This window comes from Artemia sp. Qi Xiang Cuo, chromosome 9, assembly GCF_049724085.1.
Source record: "Artemia sp. Qi Xiang Cuo chromosome 9, ASM4972408v1, whole genome shotgun sequence".
In the NCBI taxonomy this organism is placed as follows: domain Eukaryota; kingdom Metazoa; phylum Arthropoda; class Branchiopoda; order Anostraca; family Artemiidae; genus Artemia; species Artemia sp. Qi Xiang Cuo.
The window spans coordinates 48,508,172-48,529,451 of record NC_142802.1 but is presented as its reverse complement, the minus strand read 5'-3'; the positions used below and the strand labels follow the sequence as shown (position 1 = coordinate 48,529,451).

The window sequence follows — 21,280 nt, the reverse complement described above, 5'->3', positions numbered from 1 at the left end:
AACTTTCTACCTTTAGGCTAAAAACTTTTCAAACAGAACTTTGTACAAATACACTTTCTTAAATGTCAGTTGACTGTCTCGCCGAAACGATTCTCTGATATATTCCCAGAAAATTTTAGAAAAGCGCTTTATGGATTATTTGCTCGATTTTGCAAGCTTTTTTTCCAAGGACCTACGAGTTTATAGCACCTATCAGGAAGAAGTTCCAGAGGTACTTAAAATGTGAATAACGTTTTCTTTATGCTCACATTGCTGGAATGGTTATAGAAGATACAAGGTTTTTATACTAGGTCATAGATTTCACATCATTTATCAGTAATTTAAGAGTTGGGCAATATTTAAGCGTAGTGAGGTGATTCATAACCCGAGGGAGTATCTTTCAAATCTCTTCTCTAAATGTATTGAAAAAGACTTGGTAAATGGAAGTCCTTTTTGCCGGGCTTTGTAATTGATTCAAACGAAGATTAAATCTCACTAAAAACATGGTACTTGTATTTTATCCAGTACACACGTGATAATTTGGATCAATAAGATCATTCAATAACCGATTTATTGCTGTTTGTATACGGAGATTATTAGCTTCGACTTAGTGGAAACTACATTGTAGCTATATTTTAATAAATATTTAGTTGGTATTTTGGTTAGGTTAGGTTACATTTTGCATGCACCCTGCTATACTTAATCCCCAACCCCCTTAATGTGAAAATATACTGCCCAAATTATATATATCCTATCTATCTCCCAAGCGTCTCAGTTGTTTCAACCCCGAACCTGTGGATCCCAATTCTCGAGTATGTACTGGCTAACAGATAAGTACCAAGAAAATTATTTGCAAATTCCCGTTTTATTTATTTTCTTCGGTCAGTGCAAAAAATGTCTCACCTGCACTTCCAAGGCATGATAGGCCAAAATTAAACCAAGGAGTATCACAGTTGAAACGCTTATCAAAGTCTTAAGAGCAGTGGAATAAAAAGAAGCCTGAAAAAAGAGTTCACTATGTAATCGACTACAAATACGCATACATAGTTAGACATAAATAGTTACATAGTTAGTAAAGTCGCACGGACTTTGCTTAAAAATTACTTAATGGGAGCTATTCTAAATATTACCGCAACTCCAACATTAGGCATATTCTTCGCTCAAATAAAAAAAAAAACGCAAGGTATCAGGCAATATTTCAGAATTCTGATTTCATCATGGTTACCTGATACTGACTAACGTTGAATAAAAAAGCTGTAGTCTTTTTTAGAATTGACGCAAATTTAAACTTGTAAACGAATAATCAAACCAGAACTACACATTGAATGTACATCAGCGCATACTTTGGAAGGATATAATAAAATGAATATACTGTGAAAAAAACAATATGTTTGTTTTTTTCTGGTTTGATGTACATTCAATATTCATATGGTTTGATTGTACATTCAATATTCAAACAATATTGAATGTACATCAGCGCATACTTTGGAAGGATATAATAAAATGAATATACTGTGAAAAAACAATGTTTTTGTGTCCTTATTCCTACTATTACACTTTTAGCTCTGCTTTTGGCCTAACTCGGCTTTTTACACAAAAACACATAAATCAGGCAAGAATTAAATATCAAGCGATTAACGTTTAATACCTTTTTTGCGTGTTTAACAAGCGATTAGCGTATTAACAAAATGGTTTTCTTAATGAAAAACCGAAGTATTAAAATTAGGTTCAAAATTGCGCCTATAAACAAAGGATATTTTATGATTTTCGCTGATGCCAAACTAAAAAAAGGCTCGGTTATAATGCCTTCTTCTGTTACAAAAGCAGTTATAAGTTTATGGGTCAAGCCCTTCATAAAGAGAATTCTATCAAATTAAAAGAGGATTTCGCGTATTGAGAAAGAAGCTTAAACGTTCAGGAATGCACGCATTACAAAAAAGCGACAAATGCGGAGGAATGACTGTTCTTTTGAAAATAGTACTTTTTGTCAACCAAACAGTATGTTCCATTCTAGTATAGGAACAATTCTAAACAAGCACATTGTCCTCAGTTACGCCAATCTGGATATCCTGGTTATGAAAATATTTTTTTGACCTCCCAATTAGAAAATATTATGTCCATTTTAACGTTTTACCCTATTTGCTTTAGTAGCTTTCAGAATAATATGGTAAAATTCTGTTCAAAAGCTGCTATATCTATTAATTGCTAAATAAAACTAAAGAACCAGGATCCAGCGAATATTCTATAGAACCACCCTCTCCAATTAGTCAAGTTTTTTACCTTCTTCGGGGCACGTGTCTCTAAAACCACATTCGGGGCCTACCCTTAATCAGAATACCTGAACCTGAATTTTTGTAGAATCATCATGATTCTATAAAAATTAGTAACTTTAAAATCATCTAAAGTGCCTTGTCTTTTTATTCATATTGTAAAGCGACAAAAGAAACCCCCAATATTTATTACCCAGTTATCGGCAATAAATGGTATGTTGGATAATAGAATGCTTTTGGAAGACACGTTCTTTCCACTCGACTTAACTGGCCAAATATTTCCATGGAAGGATCTCATAATTCAAGATCAAATAACTAGGACGTGATAAGAAAGGGGAAAGGAAATAAAAAAATGTCATCGTAGAAACAAACGTCTTTTTTTCTTCCGTAACAAGCTGTGTGTCTTAAGTTGTTCTTTTAAGCAAGCTTAGTAATTCCTAATTCAGTTGCATATGGGACAGATTTTGTAAATAGTGGCCGGTTATTGGCCAGTCAGCAGTTCGGGCTGTTGGCAGTCCAGCAAACTATGTTTTTTTTTCTTCTAACTTTTATTGATTATTGACAGAATGTCATCCGGGAGTCTTTGGTATTGGACTAAAGCCTGGTGAATAGCAGGAAAAGATAATAATAGAACAGATAAAGACCTAAAAATAATAGAATGCAATAACTGACTGCTCCTGCAAAAAAAAGCGAAAAAAAACAACAAAAACAAATACAGAACTTACATAAAAATAAAGAGGGAATTAAAACTTTAAACAGAGCCAAATTAGATTGTACAAGATGTAAAGGCAGTGTCGTCTAAGAAATTTTCTACTTTTATAATTATTTATAGCTGAATAAAAGGTAAGAATGAGTCGTAAGTTTATGTCTATGGTAAAGAGCGAGGCATAACAGTATGGTAAAGAGCGCAACTGTATTTTAGCTTTAGCAGCAAGGACTGAGGAAGGGACGGCCCTCCCTATAGAATATATAGAATAGTTTCTGTTTGTTTTAAGTCTAAATGTTGCTCTTTATTTTCAGTTGAAAAAAATATGTTTTGTTACTCAGTTTCTGACCGTTTCCCAAATCATGCCAGGATACCGCCGCCTTAGTGCGAAAATTTTCAACTTTCCTCAACAGGAACAAAGGGCAAATTGCACAAATAACAGCTTTTTCCCCAGGAGATGTGGGTGGGGGTTGTCATCCCCAAAGGCATATTCATTGGGTCTTTCAAATATGCCAAACCAGATGTTTATCTCTGAAGTTTGACCAAATAACTTGGGGGGGGAGGGCATTTAAAGGAGATTAGTTGACCTTCAATCTTTTTGGTCACTGAAAAAGGGCACTAGAACTTATATTGTCCGCGCAAGTTAGCCCTTTCCTGATCTCCTAGGACCATTGATTCGATACGATATCCTCTTGGAAAGAAATACACATCCGCAATCTTGGCTTCGGGCAAAAAATATACAATTCTACATTTTTGCAGATAGAAACTTGAAACCTCTAATGCAGTGTTCTCGAATATACTGAATCTGATTGTATTATATTCATTAAAATCACTTGACGCTTTAGGGGTTACCTCTGTTTTTAAAATCAGTCAAATTTTCTCAGGCTCGTAGCTTTTGATGGGTAATATTAAAGTTAATGAACTTGACATTAAACTTAATATAACTTAATTGTCATCAAAATTCCTTTTTTGAATTGTGATTGCTATTCAGCCGAGTTAATCCTTACTAACAGTTCACTACCACGAACGGTTTGATAAATATTATCGAAGTATATATGTTTCTCCACAGTCAAGAGCTATCAAATATGGTTAAATGTATACAATGAACTTCAACTCGCTTCTTGAAAAAGAAGAAGGAGAAATCTGTCTTGTTAGTCTTATTAGATGATTGTACCAAATATATTTTGGGAATTCAGAGAATATATTTGGAAATATAGAGAGATTTAGGTTATAACTAAACGTTTCTTTAAGTATAAACTAAACATAATTAATATTTTCGTTTTTCACTTATTTCTTGCATACTTGTACAAAAGAGAGATTAGGGCTGGAGGAATTCAAGCTTCCCTTTTCCCTCAAGGTTGGCGTGAGGGGCTGTTGAAATTACTAAGGGAGTTTGACAGTCCACAAGGAAACATGAGATATTTCTGATTACGAAAGGCAATGTTAAATCTACATATCACGATAAAGAATCACTGATGCGCCCTTTGTGGATGGTCCGACTTTCGTGCCCCAATTTGACCTGTAACTGCTAAATAGAAAACAAGAAGGACAAAATGATAATGCTTTTGATTCAACATAATATGTTCTTACTTGACTTAAGAACTGTTTAGCCTAATGTATTTATTGGATTTCGACGCTTTTCCTCAATCTGTTTTTGTCTGAAGGCGTGATTGGATGGAAGCTACGACCAGAAAGGGCGCATTGAGATTCACAAAAGGATTTTGTCTTTCTGTGGAAAGACTCTAGGGAAATCAGGGCAAATAGGAGCAATTAAGCCGACTAGCTGTTTGGCCCTATCAGCATAATCTTTAATTGGACTCCTCAACGATTTTTTTTTTATTCCAGAAAAAACTGAAATTGAAACTTGTATACATTATTTATAGGAACTATATTTCGACAAATGACAGTCATCTTAGTTAAAGATTATACATGATCATAAAAGCCACAGCGTCGTCGTGAGGAGAGGATACTTTAGCTCTGGGATCCACGCAGATTCACGATTAACAGTCTTTGGTCAAATGACACAACCACTACCACAACTGCTCAGTTTCTATAATACAAATCTGTCAATAAAATAGGCCACATAGAGGCAATATGTTGAGCAGCTTTCCTTCTCAATCCCAACCCGTTCAAGCCTCTTACGTTAAGGAACTCTCCAGAGAAACCCCAAAATTTGAGGTTTTTGTGTTTTAAAAATCGATACTTTTCCAAAAGAACATCAACCCTAAGGAAAGGTTCTATTGCATCACTGTGGGACGATATACACCGGCACGGAAAGAAGTTTAAGGACAATATTAGTTACACGATTGAAAACAGGAAACAGATCATTTACCTTATTATATACATTTGCAGATGCAAGCTCATTTTCTAAACACATCACTATGATACCAAACATGCCGAGCACCAGAGCATAATCACTTATTCTTTTGCGTTTCTCAAACAAAGCCTTCCGTCGTCCTAATCGATATCCTACGTTAGGTCTGTGTTTGCCTAAATGTCCATTCTTTTTTTCTTCCCATGAGCGTTGACGATCCAACAGTGTTCTAAAAAAGTTTTAAAATTTTGAAGCTTGGGTAATTTTTGAGTGCTTCTAAGTTCACTAAAGTTAAACAAAACTAAAAGAAAAAGAATATTAAAATCCCAAATTTGTAAAAGATACGGTCTTCATAGCAATCTGTAGCCTAAATAGCCCTTCAATTCTTGAGGCATTATGAAAAATAATTTTTATCCAATTCCAGTTGCCCCTATTTGAGCAGTCATTCTTAAAGGATTAGGGGCAAAAGGTCAAATTTTAGTGTCAAAAACTTTAGCAGCCCACCTCACATAGGGAGTAATTTCTGTTCAGATAACCACTAGTCAGACTTTGTTGTAAAGAGTAGGGATTGAGGAGGCAGTAGAATCCTTCATATGTGGAATAATTTGTGTTCGCTTTAAATTCTGATGTAATTTTTTGTTTTAATTGAAATCAGAAATGAATCTGTATATGGGTAATGGACTGTTAATTCTCTTAACCCGCGGTTGTTTATCCTGAATGTGCTTCAGGAACAACTGCACTAGCATAACTTTTTTTTCCTTTTTTTTTATCGGCACGCTTCGAGAATGAAATAAAAAGAACACCGAGAGAAATGAGGAACAGTATAGTTCCCAGATAAAGTGTTTCGACATAGCACGGGTAAATAACACACTGGAAATTACCAGTTAGCTATACATAACCGATAAATTTATTAATATATCAAATTCAATATTAACGTAATATTATCAAATCAAGTAGAATTTCCAGATCAAGGGGTTTGAAAGAACACTGTTAAATAAAACACTGGAAAATACCAATTGGCTACACATATCGTACGCTGAAATGCTTTGAATAAAAGCACTGGGCAAACTTAAACGAACATAGCCAAAAAAAACATAATTATTCATTTTTTTAGATAAGTTTGTATGGTGTTTATTGAAACAAACTAACAGTACAACAAAACAGGAAAACATTCTTATAATAGAATGTTCTATCTGCACCTCCATCTGGAACGATCTACCTGAGGATGTTATTCCTGGTATATATATATATATATATATATATATATATATATATATATATATATATATATATATATATATATATATATATATATATATATATATATATATATATATATATATATATATATATATACCTTAAAGACTTAAAGACTTAGTATTTTACCTTAAAGACTCTAAGGTAAAAACAGGCTTTACCTTAGAGTCTTAGCTTAGAGTTTTAGTTAGAGTTGAAGTTTAGTTTATCTATAGGTAAGAGTTTAGAGTTTTAGCTTAGAGTCTTAGCTTAGAGTTTTTGTTAGAGTTCTAGTTTAGTTTAGTTTTAGTTAAGAGTTTAGAGTTTACCTTTGAGTCTTAGCTTAGAGTTTTAGTTAGAGTTGAAGTTTAGTTTAGTTATAGTTAAGAATTTAGAGTTTTAGATTAGAGTCATAGCTTAGAGTTTTAGTCAAAGTTGTAGTTTAGTTAAGTTTTAGTTAATAGTTTTCAGTTTTAGCTTAGAGTTTTAGCTTAGAGCTTTAGTTATAGTTGAAGCTTAGTTTAGTTATAGTTAAAAGTTTAGAGTTTTTGTCTTAGAGTCTTAGTTTAGAGTTTTTTTAGAGTTCTAGTTTAGTTTAGTTTTAGTTAAGAATTTAGAATTTTACCTTAGAGTCTTAGCTTAGAGTAAAGTTAGAGTTCTAGTTTAGTTTAGTTTTAGTTAAGAGTTTAGAGTTTTAGCTTCGAGGCTTAGCTTAGATTTTTAGTTAGAGTTGAAGTTTAGTTTAGTTTTACTTTATAGTTTTAGCTTAGAGTCTTAGCTTAGAGTTTTAGTTAGAGTTGAAGCTTAGTTTTATTATAGTTAAGAGTTTGAAGTTTTAGACTAGAGTCTTAGCTTAGAGTTTTAATTAGAGTTCTAGTTTAGTTTTAGTCAAGAATTTAGAGTTTTACCTTAGAGTCTTAGCTTAGAGTTTTAGTTAGAGTTGAAGTTTAGTTTAGTTATAGTTCAGAATTTAGAGTTTTAGCTTAGAGTCATAGCTTAGAGTTTTAGATAAAGGTGTAGTTTAGTTAAGTTTTAGTTAAGAGTTTAGAGTTATAGCCTAAAGTCTTAGGTTAGAGCTTTAGTTAGAGTTGAAGTTTAGTTTAGTTATGGTTAAGAGTTTAGAGTTTTTAGCTTAGAGTCTTGGCTTAGAGTTTTTGTTAGAGTTCTAGTTTAGTTTAGTTTTAGTTAAGAGTTTAGAGTTTTACCTTAGAGTCTTAGCTTAGAGTTTAGTTAGAGTTCTAGTTTAGTTAAGTTATAGTTAAGAGTTTAGAGTTTTAGCTTATAGTCTTAGATTAGAGTTTTAGTTAGAGTTGAAGTTTAGTTTAGTTTTACTTTATAGTTTTAGCTTAGAGTCATAGCTTAGAGTTTTATTTAAAGTTGTAGTTTAGTTAAGTTTCAGTTAAGAGTTTAGAGTTTTAGCCTAGAGTCTTAGCTAAGAGCTTTAGTTAGAGTTGAAGTTTAGTTTAGTTATAGTTAAGAGTTCAGAGTTCTTAGCTTAGAGTCTTAGCTTAGATTTTTGTTAGAGTTCTAGTTTAGTTTAGTTTTAGTTAAGAATTTTGAGTTTTACCTTAGAGTCTTAGCTTAGAGTTTAGTTAGAGTTCTAGTTTAGTTTAGTTATAGTTAAGAGTTTAGAGGTTTAGCTTATAGTTTTAGCTTAGAGGTTTAGTTAGAGTTGGAGTTTAGTTTAGTTTAGTTTTACTTTATAGTTTTAGCTTAGAGTCTTAGTTTAGAGTTGTAGTTAGAGTTGAAGTTTAGTTTAGTAATAGTTAAGAGTTTAGAGTTTTAGCCTAGAGTCTTAGCATAGAGTTTTAGTTAAAGTTCTAGTTTAGTTTAGTTTATGAGTTAAGAGTTTTAGCCTAGATCCTTAGCTTAGAGTTTTTGTTAGAGTTCTAGTTTAGTTTAGTTTTAGTTAAGAGTTTAGAATTTTAGCTTAGAGTGTTAGCTTAGTTTAGTTATATATATAGTTGATAGTTTAGTTTAGTTATAGTTAAGAGTTTAGAGTTTTAACTTATAGTCATAGCTTAGAGTTTTTGTTAGAGTTTTAGTTTAGCTTAGTTTTAGTTGAGAGTTTTACCTTAGAGTCTTAGCTTAGAGTTTTAGTTAGAGTTGAAGTTTAGTTTAGTTATAGTTAAATGCTTAGAGTTTTAGCTTAGAGTTTTTAGTTGGAGTTCTAGTTTAGTTTAGTTTTAGTTTATAGTTTTAGCTTAGAGTCTTAGCTTAGAGTTTTAGTTAGAGTTGAAGATTAGTTTAGTTATAGTTAAGAGTTTAGAGTTTTAGCCTAGAGTCATAGCTTAGAGTTTTAGTTAGAGTTCTACTTTAGTTTTGTTTTAGTTAAGAATTTAGAGTTTTTAGCCTAGAGTCATAGCTTAGGGTTTAGTTAGAGTTCTACTGTAATTTAGTTTTAATTTAGAGTTTTAAACGAGAATCTTAGCTTAGAGTTTTAGTTAGAGCTGAAGTTCAGTTTAGTTATAGTTAAGAGTTTAGAGTTTTAGCTTAGAGTCTTAGCTTAGAGTTTTTGTTATAGTTTAGTTTAGTTTTAGTTTAGAGTTTTAGCTTAGAGTCTTAGCTTAGAGTTTTTGTTAGAGTTCTAGTTTAGTTTAGTTTAAGTTAAGAGTTTGGAGTTTTACCTTAGAGTCTTAGTTTACAGTTTTAGTTAGAGTTGAAGTTTAGTTTAGTTTTATTTTATAGTTTCGAGTTTTATCCTAGATTTTTAGTTTAGAGTTTAGTTAGAGTTAAAGTTTAGTTATAGTTAAGAGTTTAGAGTTTTAGCCTAGAGTCTTAGCTTAGAGTTTTAGTTAGAGTTCTAGTTTAGTTTAGTTTTAGTTAAGAGTTTTAGCCTAGAGTCCTAGCTTCTAGTTTAGTTAGCGTTGAAGTTTAGTTATAGTTAAGAGTTTAGAGTTTTAGTTTAGAGTCTTAGCTTAGAGTTTTAGTTAGAGTTGAAGTTTAGTTTAGTTATAATTAAGAGTTTAGAGTTTTTAGTTTAGATTCATAGCTTAGAGTTTTTGATAGAGTTGAAGTTTAGTTTAGTTTCAGTTAAGAGTTTAGAGTTTTACCTTAGTGTTTTAGCCTAGAGTTTTAGTTAGAGTTGAAGTTTAGTTTATTTATAGTTAGGAGTTTAGAGTTTTATCTTAGAGTATTAGCTTAGAGTTTTAGTTAGAGTTCTAGTTTAGTTTAGTTTTAGTTAAAAATTTAGACTTTTAACTTAGAGTCTTAGCTTAGACTTTTAGTTAGAGTTCTAGTTGAGTTTAGTTTTAGTTAAGAATTTAGAATTTTATCTTGGAGTCTTAGCTTAGAGTTTTAGTTAGAGTTCTAGTTTAGTTTAGTTTTAGTTAAGAGTTTAGAGTTTTACCTTAGAGTCTTAGCTTAGAGTTTTAGTTAGAGTTGAAGTTTAGTTTATTTATAGGTAAGAGTTTAGAGTTTTAGCTTAGAGTCATAGCTTAGAGTTTTAGTTAAAGTTGTAGTTTAGTTAAGTTTTAGTTAAGAGTTTAGAGTTTTAGCCTAGAGTCTTAGCTTAAAGTTTTAGTTAGAGTTGAAGTTTAGTTTAGTTATAGTTAAAAGTTTAGAGTTTTTGACTTAGATTATTAGTTTAGAGTTTTAGTTAGAGTTCTAGTTTAGTTTAGTTTTAGTTAAGAATTTAGAATTTTAGCTTAGAGTCTTAGCTTATAGTAAAGTTAGAGTTCTAGTTTAGTTTAGTTAAAGTTAAGAGTTTAGAGTTTTAGCTTAGAGTCTTAGCTTAGATTTTTAGTTAGAGTTGAAGTTTAGTTTAGTTTTACTTTATAGTTTTAGCTTAGAATCTTAGCTTAGAGTTTTAGTTAGAGTTGAAGCTTAGTTTAGTTATAGTTAAGAGTTTAGAGTTTTAGCCTAGAGTCTTAACTTATAGTTTTAGTTAGAGTTCTAGTTTAGTTTAGTTTTAGTCAAGAATTTAGAGTTTTACCTTAGAGTCTTAGCTTAGAGTTTTAGTTAGAGTTGAAGTTTAGTTTAGTAATAGTTAAGAATTTTGAGTTTTAGCTTAGAGTCATAGCTTAGAGTTTTAGATAAAGTTCTAGTTTAGTTTAGTTTTAGTTAAGAGTTTAGAGTCTTAGCTTAGAGTCTTAGCTTAGAGCTTTAGTTAGAGTTGAAGTTTATTTTAGTTATGGTTAATAGTTTACGGTTCTTAACTTAAAGTCTTGGCTTAGAGTTTTAGTTAGAGCTCAATTTTAGTTTATTTTTAGTCAAGGATTTGGATTTTTACCTTAGAGTCTTCTCTTAGAGTTTAGTTAGAGTTCTAGTTTAGTTTAGTTAAAATTAAGAGTTTTAGCTTATAGTCTTAGATTAGAGTTTTAGTTAGAGTTGAAGTTTAGTTTAGTTTTACTTTATAGTTTTAGCTTACAGTCATAGCTTAGAGTTTTAGTTAAAGTTGTAGTTTAGTTAAGTTTTAGTTAAGAGTTTAGAGTTTTAGCCTAGAGTCTTAGCTTAGAGCTTTAGTTAGAGTTGAAGTTTAGTTTAGTTATAGTTAAGAGTTTAGAGTTTTTAGCTTAGAGTTTTAGCTTAGAGTTTTAGTTAGAGTTCTAGTTTAGTTTAGTTTTAGTTAAGAATTTAGAGTTTTACCTTAGAGTCTTAGCTTAGAGTTTAGTTAGAGTTCTAGTTTAGTTTAGTTATAGTTAAGAGTTTAGAGTTTTAGCTTAGAGTTTTAGCTAAGAGTTTTAGTTAGAGTTGAAGTTTAGTTTAGTTTTACTTTATAGTTTTAGCTTAGAGGCTTAGTTTAGAGTTGTAGTTAGAGTTGAAGTTTAGTTTAGTAATAGTTAAGAGTTTAGAGTTCTAGCCTAGAGTCTTAGCTTAGCGTTTTAGTTAAAGTTCTAGTTTAGTTTAGTTTTAGTTAAGAGTTTTAGCCTAGATCCTTAGCTTAGAGTTTTTGTTAAAGTTCTAGTTTAGTTTAGTTTTAGTTAAGAGTTTAGAATTTTAGCTTAGAGTCTTAGCTTAGAGTGTTAGTTAGAGTTAGCTTAGTTTAGTTATAGTTAAGAGGTTAGAGTTTTAGCTAAGATTCTTAGCTTAGACTTTTAATTAGAGTTGAAGTTAAGTTTATTTATAGTTAAGACTTGTGAGGTTTAGCTTAGATTCTTAACTTAGAGTTTAGTTAGATTTGAAGTTTAGTTTAGTTATAATTAACAATTTGGAGTTTTAGCTTAGATTCTTTGCTTAGACCTTTAGTTAGACTTGTAGTTTAGTTTATTTATATTTAATAGTTTAGAGTTTTAGCTTATAGTCATAGTTTAGAGTTTTTGTTAGAGTTTTAGTTTAGCTTAGTTTTAGTTTAGAGTTTTACCTTAGAGTCTTAGCTTAGAGTTTTAGTTAGAGTTGAAGTTTAGTTTAGTTATAGTTAAAGGTTTAGCTTAGAGTTTTAGCTTAGAGTTTTTAGTTGGAGTTCTAGTTTAGTTTAGTTTTAGTTTATAGTTTTAGCTTGGAGTCTTAGCTTAGAGTTTTAGTTAGAGTTGAAGATTATTTTAGTTATAGTTAATAGTTTAGATTTTTAGCTTAGATTCATAGCTTAGAGTTTTAGTTAGAGTTCTAGTTTAGTTTAGTTTTGGTTAAGAGTTTAGAGTTTTTAGCCTAGAGTCTTAGCTTAGGGTTTAGTTAGAGTTGTAGTTTAGTTTAGTTTTAGTTTAGAGTTGTAGCGTAGAATCTTAGATTAGAGTTTTAGTTAGAGTTGAAGTTTAGTTTATTTAAAGATAAGAGTTTAGAGTTTTAGCTTAGAGTCTTAGCTTACAGTTTTAGTTAGAGTTGAAGTTTAGTTTAGTTATAATTAATAGTTTAGAGTTTTAGTTTAGAGTCTTAGCTTAGAGTTTTAGTTAGAGTTGAAGTTTAGTTTAGTTATAGTTAAGAGTTTATAGTTTTTAGCTTAGATTCATAGCTTAGAGTTTTTGATAGAGTTGAAGTTTAGTTTAGTTTCAGTTAAGAGTTTAGAGTTTTACCTTAGTGTTTTATCCTAGAGTTTTAGTTAGAGTTGAAGTTTAGTTTATTTATAGTTAGGAGTTTAGAGTTTTATCTTAGAGTCTTAGCTGTAGAGTTTTAGTTAGAGTTCTAGTTTAGTTTAGTTTTAGTTAAAAATTTAGACTTTTAACTTAGATTATTAGCATAGAGTTTTAGTTAGAGTTCTAGTTGAGTTTAGTGTTAGTTAAGAGTTTAGAATTTTACCTTGGAGTCATAGCTTAGATTTTTAGTTAGAGTTCTAGTTTAGTTTAGTTTTAGTTAAGAGTTTAGAGTTTTACCTTAGAGTCTTAGATTAGATTTTTAGATAGAGTTCTAGTTTAGTTTTAGTTAAGAGTTTAGAGTTTTACCTTAGAGTCTTGGCTTAGAGTTTTAGTTAGGGTTAACTTTTAGTTGAGTTATAGTTAAGAGTTTAGAGTTTTAATTTAGAGTCTTAGCTTAGAGTTTTAGTTAGATTTGAAGTTTAGTTTAGTTTTAATTAAGAGTTTAGAGTTTTTAGTTTAGATTCATAGCTTAGAGTTTTGATAGAGTTGAAGTTTAGTTTATTTTTAGTTAAGAGTTTAGAGTTTTACCTTAGAGTCTTAGATTAGAGTTTTATTTAGAGTTCTAGTTTATTTCATTTTTAGTTAAGAGCTTAGAGTTTTAGCTTGGAGTCATAGCATAGAGTTTTAGATAGAGTTCTAGTTTAGTTTAATTTTAGTTAAGAGTTTAGAGTTTTACCTTAGAGTCTTAGCTTAGAGTCTTATTTAGAGTTGAAGTTTAGTTATAGTTAAGAGTTTAGAGTTTTAGCTTGGAGTCACAGCTTAAAGTTTTAGTTAGAGTTCTAGTTTAGTTTAGTTTTAGTTAAGAGTTTAGAGTTTTAGCTTAGAGTCTTAGCTTAGAGTTTTAGTTAGAGTTCTAGTTTATTTTAGTTATAGTTAAGAGTTTAGATTTTTAGCCTAGAGTCATAGCTTAGAGTTTTAGTTTGAGTTCTACTTTAGTTTGGTTTTAGTTAAGAATTTAGAGTTTTTAGCCTAGAGTCATAGCTTAGGGTTTAGTTAGAGTTCTACTTTAGTTTAGTTTTAGTTTAGAGTTTTAAACGAGAATCTTAGCTTAGAGTTTTAGTTAGAGTTGAAGTTCAGTTTAGTTATAGATAAGAGTTTAGAGTTTTAGCTTAGAGTCTTAGCTTAGAGTTTTTGTTCTAGTTTAGTTTAGTTTTAGTTTAGAGATTTAGCTTAGAGTCTTAGCTTAGAGTTTTTGTTAGAGTTCTAGTTTAGTTTAGTTTACGTTAAAAGTTGGGAGTTTTACCTTAGAGTCTTAGTTTAGAGTTTTAGTTAGAGTTGTAGTTTAGTTTATTTATATTTTAGAGTTTCGATTTTTAGCCTATATTTTTAGTTTATAGTTTATTTAGAGTTAAAGTTTAGTTATAGTTAAGAGTTTAGAGTTTTAGCCTAGAGTCTTAGCTTAGAGTTTTAGTTAGAGTTCTAGTTTAGTTTAGTTTTAGTTAAGAGTTTTAGCCTAGAGTCCTAGCTTATAGTCTAGTTAGCGTTGAAGTTTAGTTATAGTTAAGAGTTTAGAGTTTTAGTTTAGAGTCTTAGCTTAGAGTTTTATTTAGAGTTGAAGTTTAGTTTAGTTATAATTAAGAGTTTAGAGTTTTTAGTTTAGATTCATAGCTTAGAGTTTTTGATAGAGTTGAATTTTAGTTTAGTTTCAGTTAAGAGTTTAGAGTTTTACCTTAGTGTTTTAGCCTAGAGTTTTAGTTAGAGTTTAAGTTTAGTTTATGTATAGCTAGGAGTTTAGAGTTTTATCTTAGAGTCTTATCTTAGAGTTTTAGTTAGAGTTCTAGTTTAGTTTTAGTTAAGAATTTAGACTTTTAAATTAGAGTCTTAGCTTAGACTTTTAGTTAGATTTCTAGTTGAGTTTAGTTTTAGTAAAGAGTTTAGAATTTTATCTTGGAGTCTTAGCTTAGATTTTTAGTTAGAGTTCTAGTTTTGTTTAGTTTTAGTTAAGAGTTTAGACATTTAACTTAGACTATTAGCTTAGAGTTTTAGTTAGAGTTGAAGTTTAGTTTAGTTTTAGTTAAGAGTTTAGAGTTTTAGCTTAGAGTCATAGCTTAGAGTTTTAGTTAAAGTTGTTGTTTAGTTAAGTTTTAGTTAAGAGTTTTGAGTTTTAGCATAGAGTTTTAGCTAAGAGATTTAGTTAGAGTTGAAGTTAGTTTAGTTATAGTTAAAAGTTTAGAGTTTTTAGCTTAGAGTCTTAGCTTAGAGTTTTGTTAGAGTTCTAGTTTAGTTTAGTTTTAGTTAAGAATTTAGAGTTTTACCTTAGAGTCTTAGCTTAGAGTATAGTTAGAGTTCTAGTTTAGTTTAGTTATAGTTAAGAGTTTAGAGATTTAGCTTAGAGGCTTAGCTTAGATTTTTAGTTAGAGTTGAAGTTTAGTTTAGTTTTACTTTATAGTTTTAGCTTAGAGTCTTAGCTTAGAGTTTTAGTTAGAGTTGAAGCTTAGTTTAGTTATAGTTAAGAGTTTAGAGTTTTAGCCTAGAGTCTTAACTTATAGTTTTAGTTAGAGTTCTAGTTTAGTTTAGTTTTAGTCAAGAATTTGAAGTTTAGTTTAGTTTTAGTTAAGAGTTCAGAGTTTTTAGTTTAGATTCATAGCTTAGAGTTTTGATAGAGTTGAAGTTTAGTTTAGTTTCAGTTAAGAGTTTAGAGTTTTAGTTTAGAGTCTTAGCCTAGAGTTTTAGTTAGAGTTGAAGTTTAGTTTAGTTTAGTTATAGTTAAGAGTTCAGAGTTTTTAGCTTAGATTCATAGCTTAGAGTTTTGATAGAGTTGAAGTTTAGTTTAGTTTTAGTTAATAGTTTAGAGTTTTACCTTAGAGTCTTAGCTTAGAGTTTTATTTAGAGTTCTAGTTTAGTTTATTTTTAGTCAAGAGCTTACAGTTTTAGCTTAGACTCTTAACTTAGAGTTTTAGTTAGAGTTCTAGTTTAGTTTAGTTTTAGTTAATAGTTTAGAGTTTTACCTTAGAGTCTTAGCTTAGAGTTTTAGTTAGAGTTGAAGTTTAGTTATAGTTAAGAGTTTAGAGTTTTAGCTTAGAGTCATAGCTTAAAGTTTTAGTTAGAGTTCTAGTTTAGTTTAGTTTTAGTTAAGAGTTTAGAGTTTTACCTTAGAGTCTTAGCTTAGAGTTTTAGTTAGAGTTCTAGTTTAGTTTTAGTTATGCAGTTTAGAAGTCATACCTTAGAGTACTAGCTTCTCAGTTCTGTATTTTGGTTAGGGGTGTACGTTTAGCTGAGCCATGGCCAAGAGTTTAGTAGTTTCTCACCTAGAGTCTTAGCTTAGAGTTTCTAGCGGTACCTCTAGCTCAGTTTAGTTATAGTTAAGAGTTTAGAGTTTTAGCTTAGAGTCTTAGCTTAGAGTTTTAGTTAGAGTTGAAGTTTAGTTTAGTTTTACTTTATAGTTTTAGCTTAGAGTCTTAGCCTAAAGTTTTAGTTAGAGTTGAAGTTTAGTTTATTTATAGTTAAGAGTTTAGAGTTTTAGCCTAGAGTCTTATCTTAAAGTTTTAGTTAAAGTTGTAGTTTAGTTAACTTTTAGTTAAGAGTTTAGAGTTTTAGCCTAGAGTCTTAGATTAGAGTTTTACTTAGAATTGAAGTTTAGTTTAGTTTAGTTATACTTAAGAGTTTAGAGTTTTTAGCCTAGAGTCTTAGCTTAGAGTTTTATTTAGAGTTCTAGTTTAGTTTAGTATTAGTTAAGAGTTTAGAGTTTTATCCTACAGTCTTAGCTTAGAGCTTTAGTTACAGTTGAAGTTCAGTTTAGTTTTAGTTAAGAGTTTAGAGTTTTTAGCTTAGAGTCTTGGCTTAGAGTTTTCGTTAGACTTCTAGTTTAGTTTAGTTTTAGTTAAGAGTTTAGAGTTTTACCTTAGAGTCTTAGCTTAGAGTTTAGTTAGAGTTCTCGTTTAGTTTAGTTATAGTTAAGAATTTAGAGTTTTAGTTTAGAGTTGAAGTTTAGTTTAGTTTCACTTTATAGTTTTAGCTTAGAGTCTAAGCTTATAGTTTTAGTTTTTGTTTTAGTTAAGAGTTTAGAGCTTTAGCTTTACAGTTTTACCTTAGAGTCTTAGCTTAGAGTTTTTAGTTGGAGTTCTAGTTTAGTTTAGTTTTAGTTTATAGTTTTAGCTTGGAGTCTTAGCTTAGAGTTTTAGTTAGAGTTCAAGTTTAGTTTCGTTATAATTAAGAGTTTAAAGTTTTAGCCTAGAGTCATAGCTTAGAGTTTTAGTTAGAGTTCTAGTTTAGTTTAGTTTTAGTTAAGAGTTTAGAGTTTTAGCCTGGAGTCTTATGTTTAGGGTTTAGTTAGAGTTCTACTTTAGTTTAGTTTGAGTTTAGAATTTTAGCCAAGAATCTTAGCTTAGAGTTTTAGTTACAGTTGAAGTTTAGTTATAGTTAAGAGTTTAGAGTTTTAGCTTAGAGTCTTAGCTTAGAGTTTTAGTTAGAGCTCTAGTTTAGTTTAGTTTTAGTTTAGAGTGTTAGCTTAGAGTCTTAGCTTAGAGTTTTTTTAAGAGTTCTAGCTTAGTTTAGTTATAGTTAATAGTTTGGAGTTTTACCTTAGCGACTTAGCTTAGAGTTGAAGTGTACTTAATTTTTAGTTAAGAGCTTAGAGTCTTAGCCTATAGTCTTAGCCTAGAGTTTTAGTTAGAGTTGAAGTTTAGTTTAGTTAAAGTTAAGAGTTTAGAATTTTAGCTTAGAGTTTCAGCTTACAGTTTTAGCTAGAGTTCTGAAGTTTAGTTATAGTTAAGAGTTAAGAGTTTTAGCCTAGAGACTTAGCTTAGAGTTTAGTTAGAGTTGAAGTTTAGTTTAGTTAGTTAAGAGTTTAGGGTTTTAGTTTAGAGTCTTAGCTGAGAGTTTTAGTTAGAGTTGAAGTTTAGTTTAGTTATAGTTAAGAGTTTAGAGTTTTTAGCTTAGAGTCATAGCTTAGAGTTTTTGATAGAGCTCTAGTTTAGTTTAGATTTATTTAAGAGTTTAGATTTTTAGCTTGGATTCTTAGCTTAGAGTTTTAGTTATAGTTATAGTTTAGTTTAGTTTTAGTTAAGAGTTTAGAGTTTTATCTTGGAGTCTTAGCTTAGAGTTTTAGTTAGACTTCTAGTTTAGTTTAGTTTTAGTTAAGAGTTTAAGAGTTTTAACTTAGAGTCTTAGCTTGGAGTTTTAATTAGAGTTCTAGTTTAGTTTAGTTTGAGTGAAGAGTTTTAGTCTTTAGTCTTAGCTTAGAGTTTTAGTTAGGGTTGAAGTTTAGTTTAGTTATAGTTAAGATTTTAGAGTTTAGAGTTTTAACTTAGAGTCTTAGCTTAGAGTTTCAATTAGAGTTCTAGTTTATTTTTACTTAAGAGTGTTAGATTAGAGTTTTAGCCTAGAGTCGAGGAGGAGGACAATAGATATTGATGACAATACTAAACTAACATGACCACAAAATTCCACATTATTATATAGAAATACCAAAACCATAGGTTAGATTAGGTTAGGTTAGAGGTTAGATTTCTCCACGTTTAAGCTAAAACTTTAAACTCTTAACTATAACTAAACTAAAACTCTAACTAAAACTCTAAGCTAAGACTCTAAGGTAAAACTCTAAACTCTTAACTAAAACTGAACTAAACTTCAACTCTAACTAAAACTCTAAGCTAAAACTCTAAGCTAAAACTCTAAACTCTTAACTAAAACTATAACTAAACTACAACTCTAACTAAAACTCTAAGCTATGACTCTAAGCTAAAAATCTAAACTTTTAACTCTAACTAAACTAAACTACAACTCTAACTAAAACTCTAAGCTATGACTCTAAGCTAAAACTCTAAACTCTTAACTAAAACTAAACTAAACTAGAACTCTAACTAAAAATCTAAGCTAAGACTCTAGGCTAAAACTCTAAACTCTTAACTATAACTAAACTAAACTTCAACTCTAACTAAAACTCTAAGCGAAGACTCTAAGCTAAAACTATAAAGTAAAACTAAACTAAACTCCAACTCTAACTAAAACTCTAAGCTAAGACTGTAAGCAAAAACTCTAAACTCTTAACTAAAACTAAACTAAACTAGAACTCTAACTAAAACTCCAAGCTAAAACTCTAAATTCTTAAATAAAACTAAACTAAACTAGAACTCTAACAAAAACTCTAAGTTAAGACTCTAAGGTAAAAATTCTAAACTCTTAACTATAACTAAACTAAATTTCAACTCTAACTGAAGCTCTAAGCTAAGACTCTAGGCTAAACCTCTCAACTCTTAACTAAAACTAAACTAAACTTCAACTCTAACTAAAACTCTAAGCTAGGACTCTTATCTAAAACTCTAACCTCTTAACTATAACTAAACTAAGCTTCAACTCTAACTAACACTCTAAGCTAAGACTCTAAGCTAAAATTCTAAACTCTTAACTAAAACTAAACTAAACTATAACTTTAACAAAAACTCTAAGCTAAGGATCTAGGCTAAAACTCTTAACTAAAACTAAACTAAACTAGAACTTTAACTAAAACTCTAAGCTAAGACTCTAGGCTAGAACTCTAAACTCTTAACTATTACTAAACTAAACTTCAACTCTAACTACAACTCTAAACTAAGACTCTAAGCTAAAACTATAAAGTACTCTAAAACTCTAAGCTTTGACTCTAAGCTAAAACTCTAAATTTTTAACTATAACTAAACTAAACTTCAACTCTAACTAAAACTCTAAGCTAAGACTCTAAGGTAAAAATCTAAACTCTTAGCTAAAACTAAAATAAACTAGAACTCTAACAAAAACTCCAAGGTATGAATCTAACCTAAAGTTATGAGTTATTAACTACAACTGAGCCAAACTTCAACTAAAACTAAAACTCTAAGATAAGTCAATGGTCCGGGAGACTAAACCCCTGAATGAAACTAAACTAAACTAGATAATCAACAAAAACTCTTATCTACGCCTCTAAGCTAAAACTCTAGCCCATCAACTGTAACTAAACTAAACAAGATCTCTAACAAAATGTCTAAGCTAAAACTCTAAGCTAGAACTCTAAACTCATAACTAAAACTAAAGTAAACTTCAACTCTAACAAAAACTCTAAGCTAAGACTAAGTAAAAATCAAAAACTCTTAACTATAACTAAACTAAACTAGAACTCTCACAAAAACTCTAAGCTAAGACTCTAAACTAAAAACTATAAACTCTTAACTACAACTAAACTAAACTTCAACTCTAACTAAAACTCTAATCTAAAACTCTAAACTCTTAACTAAAACTAAAGTAAACTAGAAATTCAACAAAAACTCTAGGCTAAGACTCTAAGCTAAAACTCCAAACTCTTAACTATAACTAACCTAAACTTCAACTCTAACTAAAGCTCTAAGCTAAGACTCTAAGCTAAAACTCTAAACTCTTAACTGAAACTAAAGTTAACTTCAAGTCTAACTAAGACTCTAATCTAAGACTCTTGTGTAAAACTCTAATATATTAGCAATTTCAAAACTAAACTGAAACCCTAACAAAAACCCTAAGTTAAGAATGTTAGCTAAAACATTCAGTTCTGAAAATTAATTAAAATGAACTTCAACTCTAAACTAAACACTAAGCCAAGACTCTAGGCTAAAAATCTAAACTCTTAACTAAAAGTTAACTAAACTACAACTTTAACTAAAACTTTAAGATAAGACTCTAGGCTAAAACTCTAAACTCTTAACTATAAATAAACTAAACTTCAACTCTAACTAAAACTTTAGGCTAAGACTCTAAGCTAAAACTATAAAGTAAAACTAAACTAAACTTCAACTCTAACTAAAACTCTAAGGTAAGACTCTAAAATAAAACTCTAAACTTTTAACTATAACTAAACTAAACTAGAACACTATCTAAAACTCTAAGCTAAGACTCTAAGGTAAAACTCCAAACTCTTAACTAAACTAAACTAAAACTGTAACAAAAACTCTAAGCTAATACTCTGAGATAAAAACTCTAAACTCTTAACTATAACTAAATTTAACTTCAACTCTAACTAAAGCTCTAAGCTAAAATTCTAGGCTAAAACACTAAACTCTTAACTAAAAATTAACTAAACTTGAACTCTGCCTAACACTCTAAGCAATGAACCTGAGCTAAAACTCTAAACTGTTAACTGAAACAAAACTTAACATTAACTCTTACTAAGGCACTCCGCTAAGACTCTAAGTTAAAACTCTAAACTCTTAACTAAAACTAAACTAAACTAGAACTCTACCAAAAACTCTAAGCTAAGACTCTAGGCTACAACTCTAAACTCTTAACTATAACTAAACTAAACTTCAACTCTAGCTAAAACTCTAAGCGAAGACTCTAAGCTAAAACTATAAAGTAAAACTAAACTAAACTCCAACTATAACTAAAACTCTAAGCTAACACTCTAAACTAAAACTCTAAACTCTTAACTATAACTAAACTAAACTAGAACTCTAACTAAATTCTAAGCTAAGACTCTAAGCTAAAACTCCAAACTCTTAACTATAACTAAACTAAACTAGAACTCTAACAAAAACTTTAAGCTAATACTCTGAGCTAAAAACTCTAAACTCTTAACTATAACTAAACTAAACTACAAATCTAATTAAAACTCTAAGCTTAGACTCTAGGCTAAAACTCTAAATTCTTAACTAAAGCTAAACTAAACTGCAACTCTAACTAAAACTCTAAGCTATGACTCTAAGCTAAAACTCTAAATTTTTAACTATAAATAAACTAAAATTCAACTCTAACTAAAACTTTAAGCTAAAACTCTAAGGTAAAAATCTAAATTATTAGCTAAAACTAAACGAAACTAGAGCTCTAACAAAAACTCTAAGTTAAGACT

General features: G+C 29.8%; 1 protein-coding gene across 4 annotated transcripts in view; it reads right to left on the bottom strand.

Annotated features, from left to right (window-relative positions):
* The window catches only part of SK (small conductance calcium-activated potassium channel), a 570,542-nt gene that overhangs the window by 192,000 nt on the left and 357,262 nt on the right, over nucleotides 1-21,280 (bottom strand). For all 4 annotated transcript variants that reach the window (XM_089094647.1, XM_089094648.1, XM_089094645.1 and 1 more), the window contains 2 exons: nucleotides 5,288-5,498; nucleotides 883-978 (listed from right to left, as the gene is read on the bottom strand). In XM_089094647.1, coding sequence (XP_088950773.1) covers nucleotides 883-978; nucleotides 5,288-5,498 — 307 coding nt within the window. The remainder of the gene's footprint in view (nucleotides 1-882; nucleotides 979-5,287; nucleotides 5,499-21,280) is intronic.